The sequence below is a fragment of the Oryx dammah genome, unplaced genomic scaffold (genome assembly GCF_014754425.2).
Source record: "Oryx dammah isolate SB20612 unplaced genomic scaffold, SCBI_Odam_1.1 HiC_scaffold_19, whole genome shotgun sequence".
NCBI classification, from domain to species: Eukaryota; Metazoa; Chordata; class Mammalia; order Artiodactyla; family Bovidae; genus Oryx; species Oryx dammah.
The window spans coordinates 33,560,844-33,578,678 of NW_024070203.1; the positions used below are offsets into that span (position 1 = coordinate 33,560,844).

Below are 17,835 nucleotides of genomic sequence, written 5' to 3' on the forward strand. Positions count from 1 at the left end.
CACACACACACACACACACACACTTTCCAATGGCTCAGCAGGTAACGAATCACACACACACACTTTCCAATGGCTCAGCAGGTAACGGATCTGCTTGCAATGCAGGAAACACAGGAGACTTGTGTTCGATCCCTGGGTCAGAAAAACCTCCTGGAAAAGGAAATGGTAATCCATTCCAGTATTCTTGCCTGGAAAATCCCAGACATAGTAACCTGCTAGGCTACAGTCCAAGGGTCACAAAGAGTCGGACATGACTGAGTGACTAAGCATTATGTATTATTAATGTATGTGGATATATATTTACATATAAACTTTTTTTGTAGTATATATATAAGTATATATGTATTATTTTGTATATTACAAAGTATTTATATATACTATTTTGAAGCATATAAATATATACTTTGAATTTATACTTATATATATGCACTTATTTTATAGTTAAGTATACATATTTTTATATAAATATATATATTTATACTTGTTTTTAAAGCATACATGTGGTACTTTAAAGACTGTATATAAAAATATAAATTTTTATATATGTCATTGGCCCAACTTGAAGCACAGGAGTAGCTGTGCATGCTCACACACACACACATATATATGTATACATATATATCAAATATATATAAACATACATGGATATTATATACATCTATGCAGCTACTCCTGTGTTGACTGGCTCAGTGACTCAGGATGACCAAAAGATGGTAGAGGTGATGTGAAGACTTCTAAGCCTCTGGCTCTGCTGCCTGCCCCCTGCCACTTTTAGGAATTCTGTGGCCACTGCTCAGAAACAAGGGTACTGACAGGACATATAAGGAACCAAAGCACCTGGATGACCTGAGCAATGTCACGGAGCTCCCAACCCAAGGTGAGTTGCCAGATGAGCACACCCACGTGAAGCAAATCAATGTTATCATAAGCCACTGTTCTGGGTGAGCGGTTACCAAATACTTGACCCAGCAACCAGCAGCCAGAGGGGCAGAGCACGTGGCACTGCTGCTTGACGAGGCTGGGAGAACAAGGAAGTGCCTGAGAAGGCTGGGAAAGAAAAACTGCTACTGGAACAGAAGACAGAAAGATGGCGACTGACATCTTTTAGCAGCAAGATAACTGGCAAAATTAATGAACACGTTTTTGGCTAGGAAAGCTTTCCAAGAAACGTTTTCAAGTGTCCACTGGTTTCCTTCAGTTGTGCCCGGGAAGAGATGAAATAGAGAAGCAGTTCCTTTGCAGGAACAGTTCAACAGAGATACAGGCAACTCAGGCTCTGTAAGGGGTGGTGGTGGTGGGTTCCACTTTCTCCAGAGCCCAGAAGTGAGAACTGGTTTCAGAGCCATTCTAGCTGTGCATCAAAGAAGATTTTCAAGAAACTGACAAGATGACCTGCCAAATGGGAGAAAATATTTATAAATCATCTAAATGTAGAATCCAGTATATATGAAGAACTCTTACAATAATAAAAAGAAACCAAAAAAAAATGGACAAAGTGCTTGAACTGGTATTTCTTCAACAAAAACACAGAAATTCCCCACAAGCACATAAAACACCCACTTAGAATGGCTATTTAAAAAGAAGGCATGATAATGTAAATGCTAACCAACTAAAAAGTAATGTACTACACAGGAATGAGAGCAGAAAAGGTTCTTGTAAAATAACTAAATCTTCCTTTCATATTAGAAAGTAAACTGACATTATAAAAATGCTTTATCCAGAAATACCAATTTAGTCATATAGCTTACTTAGCACATAAAAGTGGCCAAACAAGTAAAATTACCTCTACCTGGCAAAGTTGGGAAAAGGACAGGGGTTTAAGAGCTTCCCTAGTGTCTCAGACAATAAAGAATCAATCTGGAACGCGGGAGATCCAGGTTCGATCCCTAGGTCAGGAGGATCTCCTGGAGAAGGGAATGGCAACCCACTCCAGTATTCGTGGCTGAGAAATCCCGCGGACAGAGGACTCGCCTGGCAGGCTACACAGCCCATGGTGTCAGAGAGAGTCAGACATGAGTGAGCGACTTTCACTTTCTTCACTTTAAGGGGCCTATTTTTTTTTTTTTGAAAGCATGTGCATGTTTTACACCATGATGATTTTTAATAAAAATAAAATTTGTGTAATTTTTGCTCATTCTGGTCTTAGTATATCCAGGTACCTTTGCAAAAATAAAACTATCCACATAATTCTTATGTGCTTGAAATATACTGGCATCTAAATGTGACTTAAACTTTCATTCGTACAATAAAGCTACATTTCTATTCGAGTTTGAATAGTGAATTTGCAGGTTCTGATCAGACAAAGAAGAAATCTTTATAATAGCTAAGGTTTATTCAGTACTTAGTCTGTTTACCTGAAATTGTTCAAAGCCCTTTACATTTATCATTTTCACCACTTAATTTTCTAAAATAACCCTCTGAGGCAGGTCTTATTATTACACCACTTTATACACGAGAAAACTGGGGTTCAGAGTTTATGCAGCTTGCCCAGATAAAGTCAGACATGGGACAGAAGCCTGGGCACTCTGATGCCATGGCTGGCCTCATCCACTCAAAGTTAAGAACCCAACCAGGCTTCATTTCTCTTCTTTGTAACTAAGAAAACCATACTTTCTTTTTGTTTGCTTTATGAAGGCACAGGTAACTACTGATAGCATGGATATAGAATAAGATGTAAGAAAAATGATAAGCAACAAAGTCGACATTAAAGAGTGCCACTCAGGAGAGATCAGGTTCAGCCTGCATTCCACAGCATGACTCTGAAATTTGAAGTCAAAAAAGCCCACCGGGCAGACTCACTCAGACCCAAGAACACCTGCTCAGCAGACCCACCCTTACACAGAGCTCTTTGCTGGTGATGCTGTCTGCATGAGGATGCAATGGAAGGACTGAAGAGAAACGTGAAATCATTTGTCCATTTATTCATTAATATGTTGTCAAATTCAGTATTCTATACACTATGGTGTTTATTCCATTTTCTGTACTATTAGATATACATATTTAAAAAAATATTTAACTTATTTTTATGAAGAAATTAAATACTTTCTGAAAAAAAAAAAAGCCATTTTATTATTGTTCTCTAGCAACAAACCTAAAACAAGTCTCGATCCACTCAGGCAGCTCACTTAAATGCCTCTGTTCGCGGCATTTATCTGAAGACCGGGTTTACACAGTTCTACTCTACAGAAGGTGTTTGACCCTGTTACATAGCATACAGTTAAAGAACATTTTTGCAATAAACATGTTTCTCTTTGATATGATACAGAACAAGTTTTTCACACTTCCCAGCAGTCACTCAAATATATTAAAAATGTTTCCGTCTTTAAAAGGCACACACATTTACAGGTTCAAATCTTTATTGTTTTAAAATTCTACATGTCTTTTACAATACAACATTTTGTTATTTAAATGACCTCTAAATGGTTAATGTACAATGAATATGTTTTTTCTAAAACTGAACCATGAATTACAACCTCGTCGATATGATCCTTCTAAACAGAGTACGAAAGTGTTGGGAGGGGCTGTGTGCCACTTGGAGACCACCCCCAGCACACACCTCCTTGGAGAACCCAGGCGACCATCTGCTCATAGTGCTTCTCAAGACTGTGGATATGCCTGATCTTAAAGTCAGTCAATTGAATTAGAGTTCCTTTTTGTTTTGAAACATCAAAGGGCATTTAAAAAAATAAATGAAACAATTTGCTTTAGTAATCTACAGAGGCAAACAAAATCATGATTATCTGCATGCAGGAACACTCCTCTTTAAATAGTTTTGAAGAATGTATACATTTTATAAAGAATGTGTTAAAGAGTGCAAGTCTTCTGATATTGGCTTCACAAAAAGACAAATGCTGGTACAGTAACTAACACGGACTATCTAAGTTCAAGCTAATGTATATGTAACAGGCAATTAGCATGGCTAATCGTAGGCCACAATGCACAGGGTATGCCCTTTGAGAAAATGAACTAGTTTGGTCCCCATTTCTAGAGTTACTTGGGTAGAAAAAAACAAAACCATTTTACTTCAGCTCAGAGTTTTGATGAATTTATTGTTCCTAAAGTGTAGCCAGGTAAAAAGTAAATGATATACACCAATGAAGTGCATTGTCCTGTTGACTTTTATATAAAAAGATGGCCTGCTGTTTTTGGAGTGATGAAAGAGCACTGTTGGACAAACCAGGAAAACGTCACAGAAGGTCTCAATTTCTTCCACAAATTATACTTTCTTATTCCATGACACAGCTTTCACTCTGTAAAACTTTGTCCCCAAAGGAACTTTAAATCTGTTTTGTGCCTAAGACAGAAAGAAAAGGGTGATTAAACCAAAGTGCCTAAGTTCCATGCCATCACACTACTCAAAGGTGGATTACTGGGGGGATCTTTATCAGAGGACACCCGCCCCCTCCCCATATGAGTGGAGACTCAGCCACTAATACTGAGGCAAGAGTCAATGATCACTGATAAAGATACGGTGCCAAGTGAGCCGTATGTCATTACTATGAACATCAAAGAAAAGTCCAGCACCACCCAGCTCGAGTCCTGCTGGTACACAGGGCACAGAGGAGGGTCAGGAAGCTGCTCACTGGAGGTCACTGAGCCCACAGCACCGACACTGCCAACATCACAGTCAGGCGCATCCTGAGCCAGCAATACTTCAGTCTCTCCTCAGCGGGGGCCACTGAGAGTTAAGACGCATCAGCTCTGCCAGCAAACGGATTCATCACCAGCTCCTTTACTGCACAAGAAGCACCAGCAACTCAACACAGAATAGTAATTTGCTGTAGTTTTCCTAGACAGGTTGACAGTTTGTTGGTAATCTAGCTCTATTTTCAGAAGGCAAGTACACAAATATTCATAAAACTGCTGGTGCAAACTCACATTCATGAAATTCAAGGCCTGACTCAAGTGAACTAAAAGGCCAGTTCTAGCACTACTCCTGACTTCTACATGACACAGCCAGAGAACCTTCTTTCAACTCTGGGGTCTGCATCCCACCGTGAAGCTTACCTTTTTGGCCTGGCAGTACTCCTTTTCCATCACTTTTCCAAGTACCCACGGTCTTCGAGATGCACCTGAAGCTATGGAATCAAATCATTAATTTATTTTTGAAAGTACTATTATAATTACTCAGACTAAGGACCTTCTCCCAGGTGAAATCACAGAAATGCAAAATGACTTATAAAACAAAACTGGATTTATTTTACTTTAAGTGCAGATGGTAAGTAAATCAGAAGCAAACAATCTGAGTACAAATCAAGAACAAATAAACCCAGGTATTCTAAGCAGCTCAGCAGTGCCACCTACTGTAAGTGCAGACACATGACCTGTTCTGCTGCTGAAAAGCAGCGTAGAGCTGATTTTCTAGGTTCAAAGCAAAGCACTGCATTTTTATTTTTGGCACCACAATGCAAACAGTCAGTGCAAAATAAATACCTAAGAATGAAAGAACATCTAAAAGGACTACTTTTGTGAAGGGAAGGAAAAAAATGTGGACGGATACAGGATGAAAAAACTCATGTCACAAGTTGAGAGATACAAGCTCATTCTCTTAAAATTCATCAGAAGTTGTCATTAAAAAAAGTTGATTCCAAAAGTATTTGACCAATAATTTATCTGTTTAGAGTAAAACCTCTGAAATTCCCAAGAGAAGATAAAACTGATTTTATTCTATAAACATTACTTGGCAAGACGTAAATTAACAGATCTCCTGAATAAACCATCAGAAACAAACACACAGATGCCACCATGTGACACAAAGAACCCCTGGACCACAGGACATGGTGAGTCTATTCTAAGGCCCAGTATAGCACTCCACAGACAAGTCACAGTTTCTGAAAAGAATCATCTAACATAGCAGTCCCCAACCTTTTTTTGGCACCAGGGACTGGTTTAGTGGAAGACAATTTTTCTACAGACAGGGGTGCAGATGGTTTTGGGATGATTCAAGCACATTACATTTATTGTGCACTTTATTTCTATTATTACTGTATCAGCTCCACCTCAGATCATCAGGCATTAGATCCCGGAGTTTGGGGACCCCTGGTCTAACACTAAAATCCGAGGAGTGACAAGTACCCCTGGTGAAAAAATCATAAAAAAAAAAAAAGAAAGAAAAACTTAAGTTCATGGTTTTCACGGTACAAAACTAGTAAATTCAATTGAAACTGTCTAGTCTCACTTTCTGTGGTTACACTCTACATAACCCACCAACAACAGCCACAGAGGCAGTGGCTAAGTTAGAGAACTGACATTTGACCATTCTAAACAGGAAGGGAAGTGAAGTGAAGTGAAGTGAAAGTCGCTCAGTCGTGTCTGACTCTTTGTGACCCCATGAACTATACAGTCCATGGAATTCTCCAGGCCAAACAGGAACATCAAACCAAATGGATACAGTCTTTCTATTCAGGCAAAGTATTTCAGGGTGTCTATTATGTTCTTTTTGAGTTCTTTTAAAGGCCAATGTACCAGAAAATTGTAATATACTAACTGTAACATGGTATATTTTAACAAAGCTCATTGCTTTGAAAAGAAAATCAAAGTACTGACAAGTTTAATAATGAAAAACAAGGCAGAAACACAGAATGATATGTTGCACAGAAGAGACATTTTATAATTTAAAAGAATTTATTTTCGCCAAAACAAGGAAAGTGCCCTTATAAACCAACGAGCACGTTATATTCAAGCTTACATAGGGATGAGCATTTTAACAGTACAATCCTGCTGTTGCCAGGGCATGAGATAACTGACCCGACTGCGTTAGCTGCACTCAGGCTGAACTGTCAACAGAACCCAGAAAAATAATCTGGATAATGCAGACCGAATAAAAACAAACAAACAAAAAAGCAGATGGAAGCAGAGCTCTCTCTTGCCTGTGTAACTCTGAGACAGTTAGACAAGCACACACTGGGTTTATGTCTCAGTGTGACACTTACCGCCCTCTCCCGGCCTGAGGTCCAGGGCGGGCAGGGACTCCGCGTGCAGGAAGTACAGGGTGGGGCTCACTGTGAAGAGCACGTAGTTGTCGTGGCGCTCGTCCAAGATGATGAGCACCAGGTCGCCCACCTGGAAACTGAGCAGAGGAGCAGCTTCAGTCGCCTGAGAAGCCACCATCTCCCCCTCAACGCTCTGCTCAGGGACTCTGCAGGGCCCAACCAGTTCAGCTATCAACGCAACAGCAGATGGCCAGCTACATGACTGCTCACGCAGCTGCTCATGTGAGTGCTGGACATACACATATGTTCAAAGGGTAACACCAGCAACTGTCAGAGACCAACATAATCTGCTGGTTAAGAAAAGAGCCACACACACACACACACACACACAGAGCTTGGGTGAGGAGGGAAAAAAATACCCAAGTTCACCTAGTTACAGGAAGAAGGTACTCATCCAAACCTACTATTTTACAACAAAACACATAGTCACGGTAAAGAGGGAAGCGCTAACTTGTCCAACAGTGCTGCTCCAGGCTCTGAGGAGAGTCCCCTCAGTCTGGAAGGAGAGGCAGTAAGGAGACCAGGTGTGATGGCCTGGGGTTTCAGATGGCGTCTGTCTGTCTCCTCAGGGTCCTTCAGAACTGTCTTCGCAATACCAGTTCAAAGTTAATCTGGATCTCAGACAATAGTGGTCCTGAACCTGATAAATCATTAACATCACTAGGGAAACTCTACAAAGATAACAGTCTCTCCTTCATTAACTGTTTATCTCACAATTAACTGCCTGGCTAAAATAGGACCAGACATGTTCTGGACAAACATCAGAAGACAACACCTCAAAAGGGAAGGTGGGCTTCTTGGAGATGGTGTTTTTGTTTTAAGCTCTCTCATTTTTGAAACATTTTAAGTTGATTTGACTTGACATACAGCTGGTAGGGAAAGACAGATACACCCAGCCCTTTCAAATCATTCAGTTTAATGTCAGTAACCCAGACATTTGGTTGATAGATTACAGACAAAACAGAAAGTCTTGTTTATTTTTTAAGTCAGTGCTGATAAGCAGTGCATTACTGATGTGCAGCATATCAATAAAACAAAGTCTGAGAAATAAACAGAAGAAGAAACACTGCAACTTAAAAAATCAAGAGTCTCCAATCCACAATGAAAAAGATGAAGGTGGTAAAAGGGATTTAAAAGAGGTGGCAGCAACTGAAGAGGCTTTAGGAATGCAATGTAAGTGACAATTAAAGCTAGGACAGGAAGGACTTCCAATACAATCCCAATGTCCTCAAATCCCAATGCAAGAGACACAGGAGACCCAGGTTCGATCCCTGGGTGGGGATGATCCCCTGGAGAAGGAATCCAATATTCATGTCTTGGGAAAGCCCATGGACAGAGGAGCCTGGTGGACTACAGTCCAAAGGGTCAAGAAGAGTTGGACACGACTGGGCACAACAACATCCCCAAAATAATACAGAAAAACCTTGCTTTTCAATTAAAAAAATATTAATTACGAATGAATGTATAACACTCTGCTGACTGAAACTGAGGTTGAAGGGCTACAGTCACTGAAACCTATTTTCATGAACAATTCACTACTATTCAATTTGGCAATTTTTTTTCACAGAAAAAAAATCATAAAAGACAAACACAATACTTACTCTCTAATGGCTATCTTCTCAGAATGCCTCGAGGACACGGAAGACATGCTCTGAGACATCTGAAACAGAACAGTTTGAAGCTTACATGAGTCAAGTGCTCGCTCCAAGCACTTTCCAGGCCTGACTGCAAACACTTCTTCCACTATGATGTGCGCAGTCACGTCTGCGTCTCAGCTTTCAGGGCCCAAACTCCCATGCTTCATTAATGTAATGCCTTTCCTTTAACAGTTACTCTCAGTGTACAAATTTACCTACACTTCTACTTATGCTATTCTTAATCAAATTTGGCTGGATTAAAAACTGGATATAGAATTATTTTATCAATAAACAGATACTTAACCCTAACAAATATCAGAAGGAAGGAGCTGATGATTTCAGTAAGAGTTTACAGCCCACGATTCTGAGTGAGCAGCAGCCCAGGAAGGGCGGCTGACCATCCTCCCCTGCAAGCACCCAGGTGGGAGGGGGCAGGGCTAACCGGTCTCAGTCAGGGTTCAGCCCACTTCTCACACTGTGGTACTTGATACAGGGGACGTGGGTCCCAAGGTCTGGGGGCCAGAAAGGATGGCAGGGATACCTAACCCTCCCAAGCAGAGTGGCCCAACTTTAGTCACACAAACCAAGGACAGATAAATGACTTTCCGTCTTAAACACCTAACAGCACCTACAGTGTCCTATGCACTGCCTACTGCTCTGGGAGCGCAGTGGACACAGTGACGATGCCCTCCAAGCAGAGTGTCCTCCCCCAGGGACTCAGCCCGGAGCACATGGCGGGCCGCTGTGGCAGCGACTTCTCCACGTCTTCCTGAAAGGATGTGCTTCACTTACACAAACAGCAAGCAGCCTGAAAGCTGCTGAGGTCATAAGTTCAGGACTGACAGTTTGGCAGTTGTGGAAATAACGTGGAAGTTTTACTGCTCGAGTTAAGACAGGCACGTGCAAGAAACTGGATGCCTCCTTACAAGACACTTTACTTTAAAATAACTCCACTCTAATCAGTGCCTTAAGGTTTTCAACACAGGCCTCAAACTGCTCCTACTTCCTCATAAATCGTAATCATTAGAGTACGAAAAATGAAGCAACTGTTTTATTAAAGCACTAAGACTGACTTGTAAAACTGATTAGTCAATGAAACCTATCAGGCATGAATTAATCAAACCACACAACTTTCTGAGCTTCATAGTGAAATGTGACACAAACAGTTTAAATGTTAAGATCAACTGGGCGAGAAACCTTACCAGTCTCTGATTTAACCGCTTGTTTTCTTCTTCTTTCAACTGTAGTGTCTGCAGAGAAGAGAAAGAGACCATGGTTTATGCTCATAAATACTCAAATCCAAACACAATGGACTAATGCTGATCTCCAGTATAAAAAGATCTTGGGGACATTCTTTTCTAGGGAATCTCTCCAACTGTTTTACTGGCATAAAAGACAATTGGAATAATTTTTAGGTATACTTCCGTAAGTCAGGTGTTCTCAAAGTTTAATCTGCATTAGAAGCCCTTGAGCACTTGCAAATATATACTATCAAGATCTGTCCCCAGAGGCTGTGTTAGGAGGTGTGGCCCAGGAGGTGGGACCCACAGTCACTACACACAGGCAAGCAGACATGATGACCCTTCACTAACAAGAGCACAGGGCAGACCCGAGCAGCAAGAACACATGTCTGCAGTTCAGATTCCGAATCCTCAGCAGTTATCTTGTGGAGAGCAAAAGAAACTTAAAAATCTTCAAAGCCTAAGCAATGAAAAGTGCTCTATGAACAAAGAAAGCCAAGTCTGCAACTAAGAAACCCCTATTGCCATTTTTTTCTCTTCACCTCAATCAATCTCTATAAAAAAAAAAACTCTTCTTATTCACATATTCTATTTTTGCCCCATTTTGGAAAATAGTTAATACTTCATTTTTGAAAATTAGTATGCAGAATTTGCACTTAAACTTTGTTGCTGAATCCTGAACTGTTACCAGCCACTAGGATCAGAGATGACAGAGCTTCTCAAAAATAACCACAAAATAACCATTAAAAAGATCTAATATATAAACACAACAAAGCCTGTTCTCGTGTAAGGTCACTTCACTGCGATCCAGAGTGAAGGCCTTTACCCACTATGCTTCAACACGGACAAAACTCACTTACTCGTTCCAACAGCATTATCCGCTGTCTTTCTTCAGAGAGCACGTGGACGTTTTCTCTAAGAGAAAATGACTTACTTTAGCCATATTGACAAATAAAACTGTAACATGCTTAGAATGCACAATGAGGTGGTCTGAGACACGTATACTGTGCAACGCTAATCCACGCCCCCCTCACCTCACATGACTACTCCTCCCTGTACCCAGAGCCCTGGGGGAACCACACTCTTCCTCTCCACTTCCACCTGTATGACTTTCATTTCAGATTTTACGTGTAAGTGACCACTCCATCCACCTCGGCCTCAGCCCCATGAACACACCTGAGCCTCTGGTAACCCCTGCTCCCCGAGGCCATGGGCTCAACCCTGGAACCCTTGCAGACACCAGTCCGGCAGCCCTTCCTGGCTACCCATGGACACTGCAGGGACACCAAGGCCATATGGGCTCGCACAAATAACCAGTGATGTTAACCCAGGCTGTGCTATAAACAATCCACCGGGTCCAGCTCTCGGGTCCGCAGGCTACGGTCACCACCAGGGCTGCCCAGCCCTCCCACCCTCAGTGCTGGCTGGCCATTCCTGAACAGAAGGACGGAGCACTCACTGGACAGACATCGTGCTGGTCTCCATGGCTGAGTCTGGCCTCCCCTCACCAAGGGTGTCCAGGGCCTCCAGCGGGGGCTCAGGTGCACAGGCCCCGTACAACTCGGGGGCTGCAGCCACACCCGGGGAGGGCACGAAGGCACTGCCCCGCAGCCGGCTGACCTCCTCCTCCAGTCGCTTCTTCTCCTCCAGCAGACGTGCGCGGTCCTCAGACAGGGACTCGATCAAATCTACAGCCAGGGGTGGGACAGAGTTACCCACGGCGAGCGGCGGTCAGAGCCGAAGATGCCGCACTCCTGAGGCTCACTCACCTTTGTCCCGCTCCTGCTGCTGCATTGTGCTCTTGAGCTTATCACTGAGATCATTGATTATGTTTTCTTTCCTCATTTTCTCTCTTGTTAAAACAGTGTTAAAATTGGTCTGGAACAACAGAACGAGAACCACTCACATGATCTGCACGCACAGCACAGTGACAGACACAAAAAACACACTACATCTATTTCTGGTGGTACGTCTCAACGTGGAGAAGAAAAGTATCATTCACAAGGTGACATTTACTTTGAAATAAAAATGCCAGCTCATCACATGGATAATAATTAACAGCACACAATTTAGAAGAAAATTTCACAGCATAGAGAAAAGAAACTCAAATGTTACCTATGTAGTAGTATAAGCACTTTCATTTGCAAAAATTAATGTGATGTGAAGACGTTAAATGATTTTGACAAGATCAGGGAGGAAGCTAGGAAGTCAGGAACGGAATTTACATTTCTTCATTTCTAAACTAGGACCATTTTCTTTTTGAAATACTCATGTGAAATAATGACCATTAAAGAGAACATGCTTTTAAATATGAAGAAGATATTTAGCAAATACCACCAGGATCAATGTAGGAAAAGTCACACTTAAGACAGCAAAAACCTCAGCTACACAGACACACTTGTTAACCTACTGAGTCCAGGAATCCACACACCTGCTGCTCAGCGATCAAAGATGTTCGAACATTCTGCATCTCTTCATTCTTCCTTTTCTCCTGCTCTTCAAGTTGTTCTAGAAACTTAGCTTTTTCTTCCTGGAGCTTTTCTTGAAGTTCAGCAACTAGGCTTGAAGAATCTTCTCTGGCAGATTCCATGGTATGACTTTAAAAATTAAATACAGTATTACATTTTCCCCCCAGTATTATAGATATAATCACAAGTATACCAAGTATCATAATTAGATGACATCAGAAATGCTAAACATCTTCCTTTAACCTAACAGTAGTTAACTGGTGTTAAAAGATCTTTCTATGTCAACTCTCGCTTTTTATCCACCAGCAAAAGAGAAACAAGTGCCAGGGAAAAGCCTAATTACAGACCACATACTCCCAGCAGCGGGGCTGAGTGGTTATATCCGATATTCAGAATAATCAGTTTCTACAGCAAAAGGCAACACTGTCAATGTAAAAATCAATATACTTCAAGAGCTCAGCTTCAAATTCTAGTTTTACCTTTCCTGTAACTGCCAGACACAGGACTGAGAGTTGAATAAAAATACACCTGCAGAACACATCTGTTGAAGAGCTCTCATTTTTTAAACAGGCTTTGGTTCATTTTGTTAGCTAATGAGTAGGTAACCCTAAATTAAAGCGAAACTTAAATGTGTGCACAGCAAACTGACATATGCCTGAATTCAGATTCACTTCTCTCAGGACTTGCTCACCTCCAAGGGGTGCTGAGGGGCTGAGAGGTGAGGTCGGCGAGAAAGCACAAGCCCAGGCTGCTGGTTATTTTATCTGCTTTCAACCTCACAATCCTCTACATCAGAATGCTTGTCAAGAAGTAGATAATCTCATCCAAGGTGTTAAAATATCCCCCGCTCAGGAGAAAGACTGTAAACATTCCCACACTATCCTAGCAACCAAGTCAGTGGAGGGTTTTAAAAGTACATTTATTTACTCAATTTAAAAGGACACTTCAATGTTTTTCAAAGTTTCTCCTTCAGGGCTGAGGAGGGGGTGGATTAAAAATCACAGGCAGCATCATTTCAAGGTCACTGAGGAACCAGAATGAAGCCAGGGACTTTGCTTACTAAGAAAATGGACTTAGGATAAAATAAGCCGTACGCAGGGCTTATGTGTGAGCAACTCTTCATACTGTCTGCCTAATGTCTGTTTTGTGCAGGTTTAAATGACACGCCTTGAAGAAGTACCCCTACAGTTACAGGGTAAGCCAACTTATTGTGGGGAAAATAAAAAGACAAGCTCCAGGCAAGTAGGCAGGGCAGAGGGAAGAGAATAAGGTTAGAAGCAAGGGGGCGGCAGGTCACAAAAGTCTAACTGGACTACTGTAATATACAAGATGAAGAAGCAATAAGGTCCTGTTGTACAGGGAACTCTATTCAGAATAATATCCTGGGATATGCCTTAATGGAGAAGAATACACATGTTTAACTGCATCACTTTGCCACACAGCAGAAATTAGGATAACAATGTACATCAACTATTAAAATGTTAACTGTGTCCGACTCTTTGTGAGTCCATGGACTGCAGCCTGCCAGGCTCCTCTATCCATGGAATTCTCCAGGCAAGAAAACTGGAGTGGGTAGCCAATCCCTTCTCCAGGGGTCTTCCCAACACTGCAGGCAGATTCTTTCCGTTCTGAGCCATGGGGCTTCAGATTATATTTGCATCAATGAAATACATTTTTTAAAGTTAAAAACAAAGTAAGTCCCCGGCAATCCAGTGGTTAAAACTCCAGGCTTCCAAAGTAGGGAGCATAGGTTTGATCCTTGATGAGGGAACTAAGATCTCACATGTGCTGGCATGACCAAAAATAAATTAATTTTTAAAATTAAAGAAAAAAAAAGGAATTAGCAACTACTTGAGCTATCAGGGCAAGACACAGTGGGTGAGCTATCAGGGGCGTGAGCCACAGCTTGTCAGTACAAGATTTCTAGGTGTACAGCAGTTCAGGCACATGGGACGGTCTGTCCAAGGTGAGGGTGAGGATTTCTGAGACTCAGAGGCAGGACAGAGCACATCTGAGTTGCTGCTCCAGCTTCTCCACCAAATACCTGTGCAGCCCCTGGTGTGGGAGCATTACCCCCTACCCTACCCCGCGCCCCACCGCCAACCTGTGCAGCTGCTCTGCCAAAATGGACACTGAATGGAGCTTTGGAAAGTCCTACGGGAGAACCACGGTTGAAGCCCTTCGGATTCTGAAGCAAGGAACCTAGCTTTAGACTTGTACCTGGTCAGTGGAGACTGGCCCCTGCCATGGTCTCCTCAGTTACCATAAAGTGGACACAGCCTCACTCCTGGAGCTAGGACACTCAGGTGACACAGTGGACACAAGGTGGGGTCCACACAAGTCCCGACAGCACTGGGCAGGTACGGAGGGGCTTCCGTTCCCCCACGGCAGCCATGGCGAGCCTGCACGAAGGATGCTGCAGGAGGGCCCAGTGTCCAGAGGATTCTCAAAGGACTCCAAAGCATGATGAGAAGGGGCGGGATGAGAAGGTGCAATGTCTGCGCAGTACCCCGTGAGGACCACAATCTCTGACCGAACACTGCGCACCATACCCATCACTGGCCCCTGGAGGACCCTGATGCTGCCGGCCTCCCTGGCCTTCTGCAGTGACTGCCTCGACCTCTGCATCCCCCAGGCTCTGAGGATGCTCAGAGGTCCAATTCCTCTAAGAGCCTCCAATCCCTCCAGAAACCATAAAGAGCTTCTGTTTTCAAAACAGACTTGGAGGTTCAACTGTGCACCAGGTTATGAACAGTATACAGCAGATAGTCAATCACAAGAGACTGGGTAAAAGTGATAAGAAGCAGCTGGAGGTTAAATTACATAAAGCACATACACCTATACAGATACTCTCTTGGAAGAATTAATGATAGAACCAACTAATGATGCTCTAGAAATTGTTTATTAGGCCACAAACCCCCTCAATAAATTTTAATGAGTAGAAATACCAAAGTCCATTTTCTCTGATCAAAGGCAGTAACATCAGACAACAACAATAATAAAAGGCAAAAAACACCACCACTGTATAAAACCCAGAATTTAACATTATCTTTTGAATCACAGAGTAAATAACTGAGATTGTAATATCAGAAAGTAACAACCAGGAAGCTATTGTCGCAACCTGGACGTTACTAAATGCTGCTCTTTTATACATACATACATGATTTTAAAAGAATGAAAATCAGTAACTTTCAAATGAAGAATTCAGGGAACAAACTACATATAAACCGAAAGGAAATTTGTACGTTAAAAAAGGGGGAGAAGATCCTGAAAACATTTGAAATTTTCAAAACTTATTTGTCTTGAAATGCAAAATACGAATCCATTTTTAGAGGCCATCCCAGTGGATTTACAGTCTGTTATTTCTTTCAGTGTTTTTAAGTAACACGGACTACTTTAAAAAGGACATTTTTACCTTACAAATATCTCAATGGTTACTTTTACCTAAGGTAAATGAGGAAATAAAGGTACTGTGATTACACACACAATTAAAATTTGAATCACCAGACTTTAGTTTTATGATTACAGACTGAAGTTCTTTCTTACCTTTTTGCTAATTGACTCTCAAGATGTTTAACTTTCTCTAACAACTCTTTCTCAACAGCTTCTCTTTCCAAGTGCATTTCTTTTCTGGCAGTCTCAATAGCAGCTTCTTTTTCACAATTAAGCCTCTGAACTAGCTGTTCTCGGTCCCGTTCCTGTCTCATGACAAATTCCTCTTTGTCTTTCTCTAGCTTCTGGATAATAGCTTTGTACATATCCTCTTGCTGGGAGATTTTCTCATCTTTTTGTTTTTCAAGAGCACTCAATTCTGAGTCCAATTTACTCTGCAGTTCAGCTAATTCTTCTTTCAGGCCTTTTTCTATTTCAAATGCTTGCTGATACAATGATGTCATTTTGTTTAAATCAGTTGTAAGCCTATCAGATTCTTCTTCATGTCTACTAATTAACTCAGAAATGCACTGATCTTTTTCAACTGTCATTAAAGTTCTCAGCTCTGCCAAGCCCACCTGATAATTTTCATTATTGTCGTGAATCTTTTGGTTTAGTTTACTGATTTCTGCTCTCAACTGTTCGGTCTCTTTTTCGAAGAGAGACTGCAAGGTCTTCTTCTCCTGGGTTCTGCTTTCTTCCAGCAACATTTTTATCTCGTCAGTTTCTGCTTCCTTCAGGGCCAGCTCCACCTCTAACTTACATCTCATGTCCGACAAATCCGAAACCTTGAGCTTTAACTCCTGGAGCTGCTGCTCCTTCTCCTGGATGACTGCGGCATGCGAATCTTGGATCTGCTCGATCCTCTGCTGGTTTTCCATTTCTAGTTTCTCCAAGCAGAGCCTGTGCTCGCTCATGGCCTTCTCCAACTCCTGTGTGTGACGGACCTGCAGTGTGTCCTCCAGCTCCTTCAGATGACTCTGCTCCAGGTGCTGGAGCTCTGCCCGCAGTAGCTGGAGCTTCTCGTCATTCTCCACGTGGAGCTTCCTCAAGTCCTCCAGCGCAATCTCGCGCGACTGCCGCAGTGCTTCCACCTCACAGTGCTGGCTGTGCACTGTGCGCTCCATCTCAAGCAGCTTCTGGTCCTTCTCTTTCTGCAGGCAGATGACGGCTTCCTTCTCGTGCTTGACCAGAGCGAACTCGTTATCCTTGTTCTGCAGCACCTCCTCCAGGCACGCCAGGTCCCCCCGCAGCTTGGTGATCTTGCTCTTGTTCTCTTCACTCTCCTTCACCAGGGTAGTGAGCCTGTCCTCATACTCGCTTTTTAAAGACTCTAGTTCTTTTTGATGTTTTTCATGTAGTGTTATTTCCAAAGAGTGCTTTACTTTGTCGATAATGCTTCTTATTTCTACTGCTGTACACTGCAAGGAATTGGCAAAGTCACACTGTTCCTTCTGCACGAACGTCCGGAAGTGGCAGAAGTCCTCCTTCAGGGTCTGAATGCTAAGGTGCGAGTCATGGGCGGATGCGCGGCACCTCCCCAGCTGTGCACTGAGGGACACGCGGTCGCCCAGGTTCTCCTGACCGGGGCCCCTGGTGTCCTGCATCCGCCTGCTGTCAATGGCATTGATGACAGAGGAGTAGAGGGACTCCACCATCATCTCCGGGCTCTGCGGGTCGCTGATGGGGTTTGGAGACGACAGCTGCTCCTCTATGACAAATTCATTCACTGCAGACATAAAGTCCGACTCAGGACTTTCTGCTAGTGAATCCAAGTCTAAGGAGGCCTGGTGGAGAGTATGCTCTATATTCGGATGGGGAATAGTCTCAAAGTCAAACGTGTGGGCATCAATGCTGTCTGGTGACAGCTCCTCTAAGGGGCAGACCGCAGGACACAGGGGATCCTGCACGGCGAGTGGAGGCGGTGTCCTGGGTGAGGTAGTGGTTGTGATTCCTGTCGCGCTTTCCAGCCGGGGCGAGGAAGCCGACTGCGGGGACGTCTGACTCGCAGAGGCCTGGAAGAGAGAGGGACAGGCTGACCGAGCTGCGACACCACAGGCATGCA

The 17,835-nt window shown here is 42.7% G+C and overlaps 1 protein-coding gene across 2 annotated transcripts in view; it reads right to left on the reverse strand.

The window, feature by feature from the left end:
• Positions 1–2,901: 2,901 nt before the first annotated feature.
• The window catches only part of RB1CC1 (RB1 inducible coiled-coil 1), a 40,574-nt gene continuing 25,640 nt past the window's right edge, over positions 2,902–17,835 (reverse strand). The window contains exons 15-24 of one of the 2 annotated variants that reach the window (XM_040261213.1): positions 15,885–17,785; positions 12,302–12,467; positions 11,640–11,748; positions 11,330–11,558; positions 10,731–10,785; positions 9,832–9,879; positions 8,594–8,652; positions 6,933–7,069; positions 5,008–5,078; positions 2,902–4,294 (exon numbers count right to left, since the gene is read on the reverse strand). In XM_040261213.1, the coding sequence (XP_040117147.1) occupies positions 4,217–4,294; positions 5,008–5,078; positions 6,933–7,069; positions 8,594–8,652; positions 9,832–9,879; positions 10,731–10,785; positions 11,330–11,558; positions 11,640–11,748; positions 12,302–12,467; positions 15,885–17,785 (2,853 nt within the window). In that variant the 3' untranslated portion in view covers positions 2,902–4,216. The remainder of the gene's footprint in view (positions 4,295–5,007; positions 5,079–6,932; positions 7,070–8,593; positions 8,653–9,831; positions 9,880–10,730; positions 10,786–11,329; positions 11,559–11,639; positions 11,749–12,301; positions 12,468–15,884; positions 17,786–17,835) is intronic. The other variant, XM_040261214.1, reaches the window with a different exon arrangement.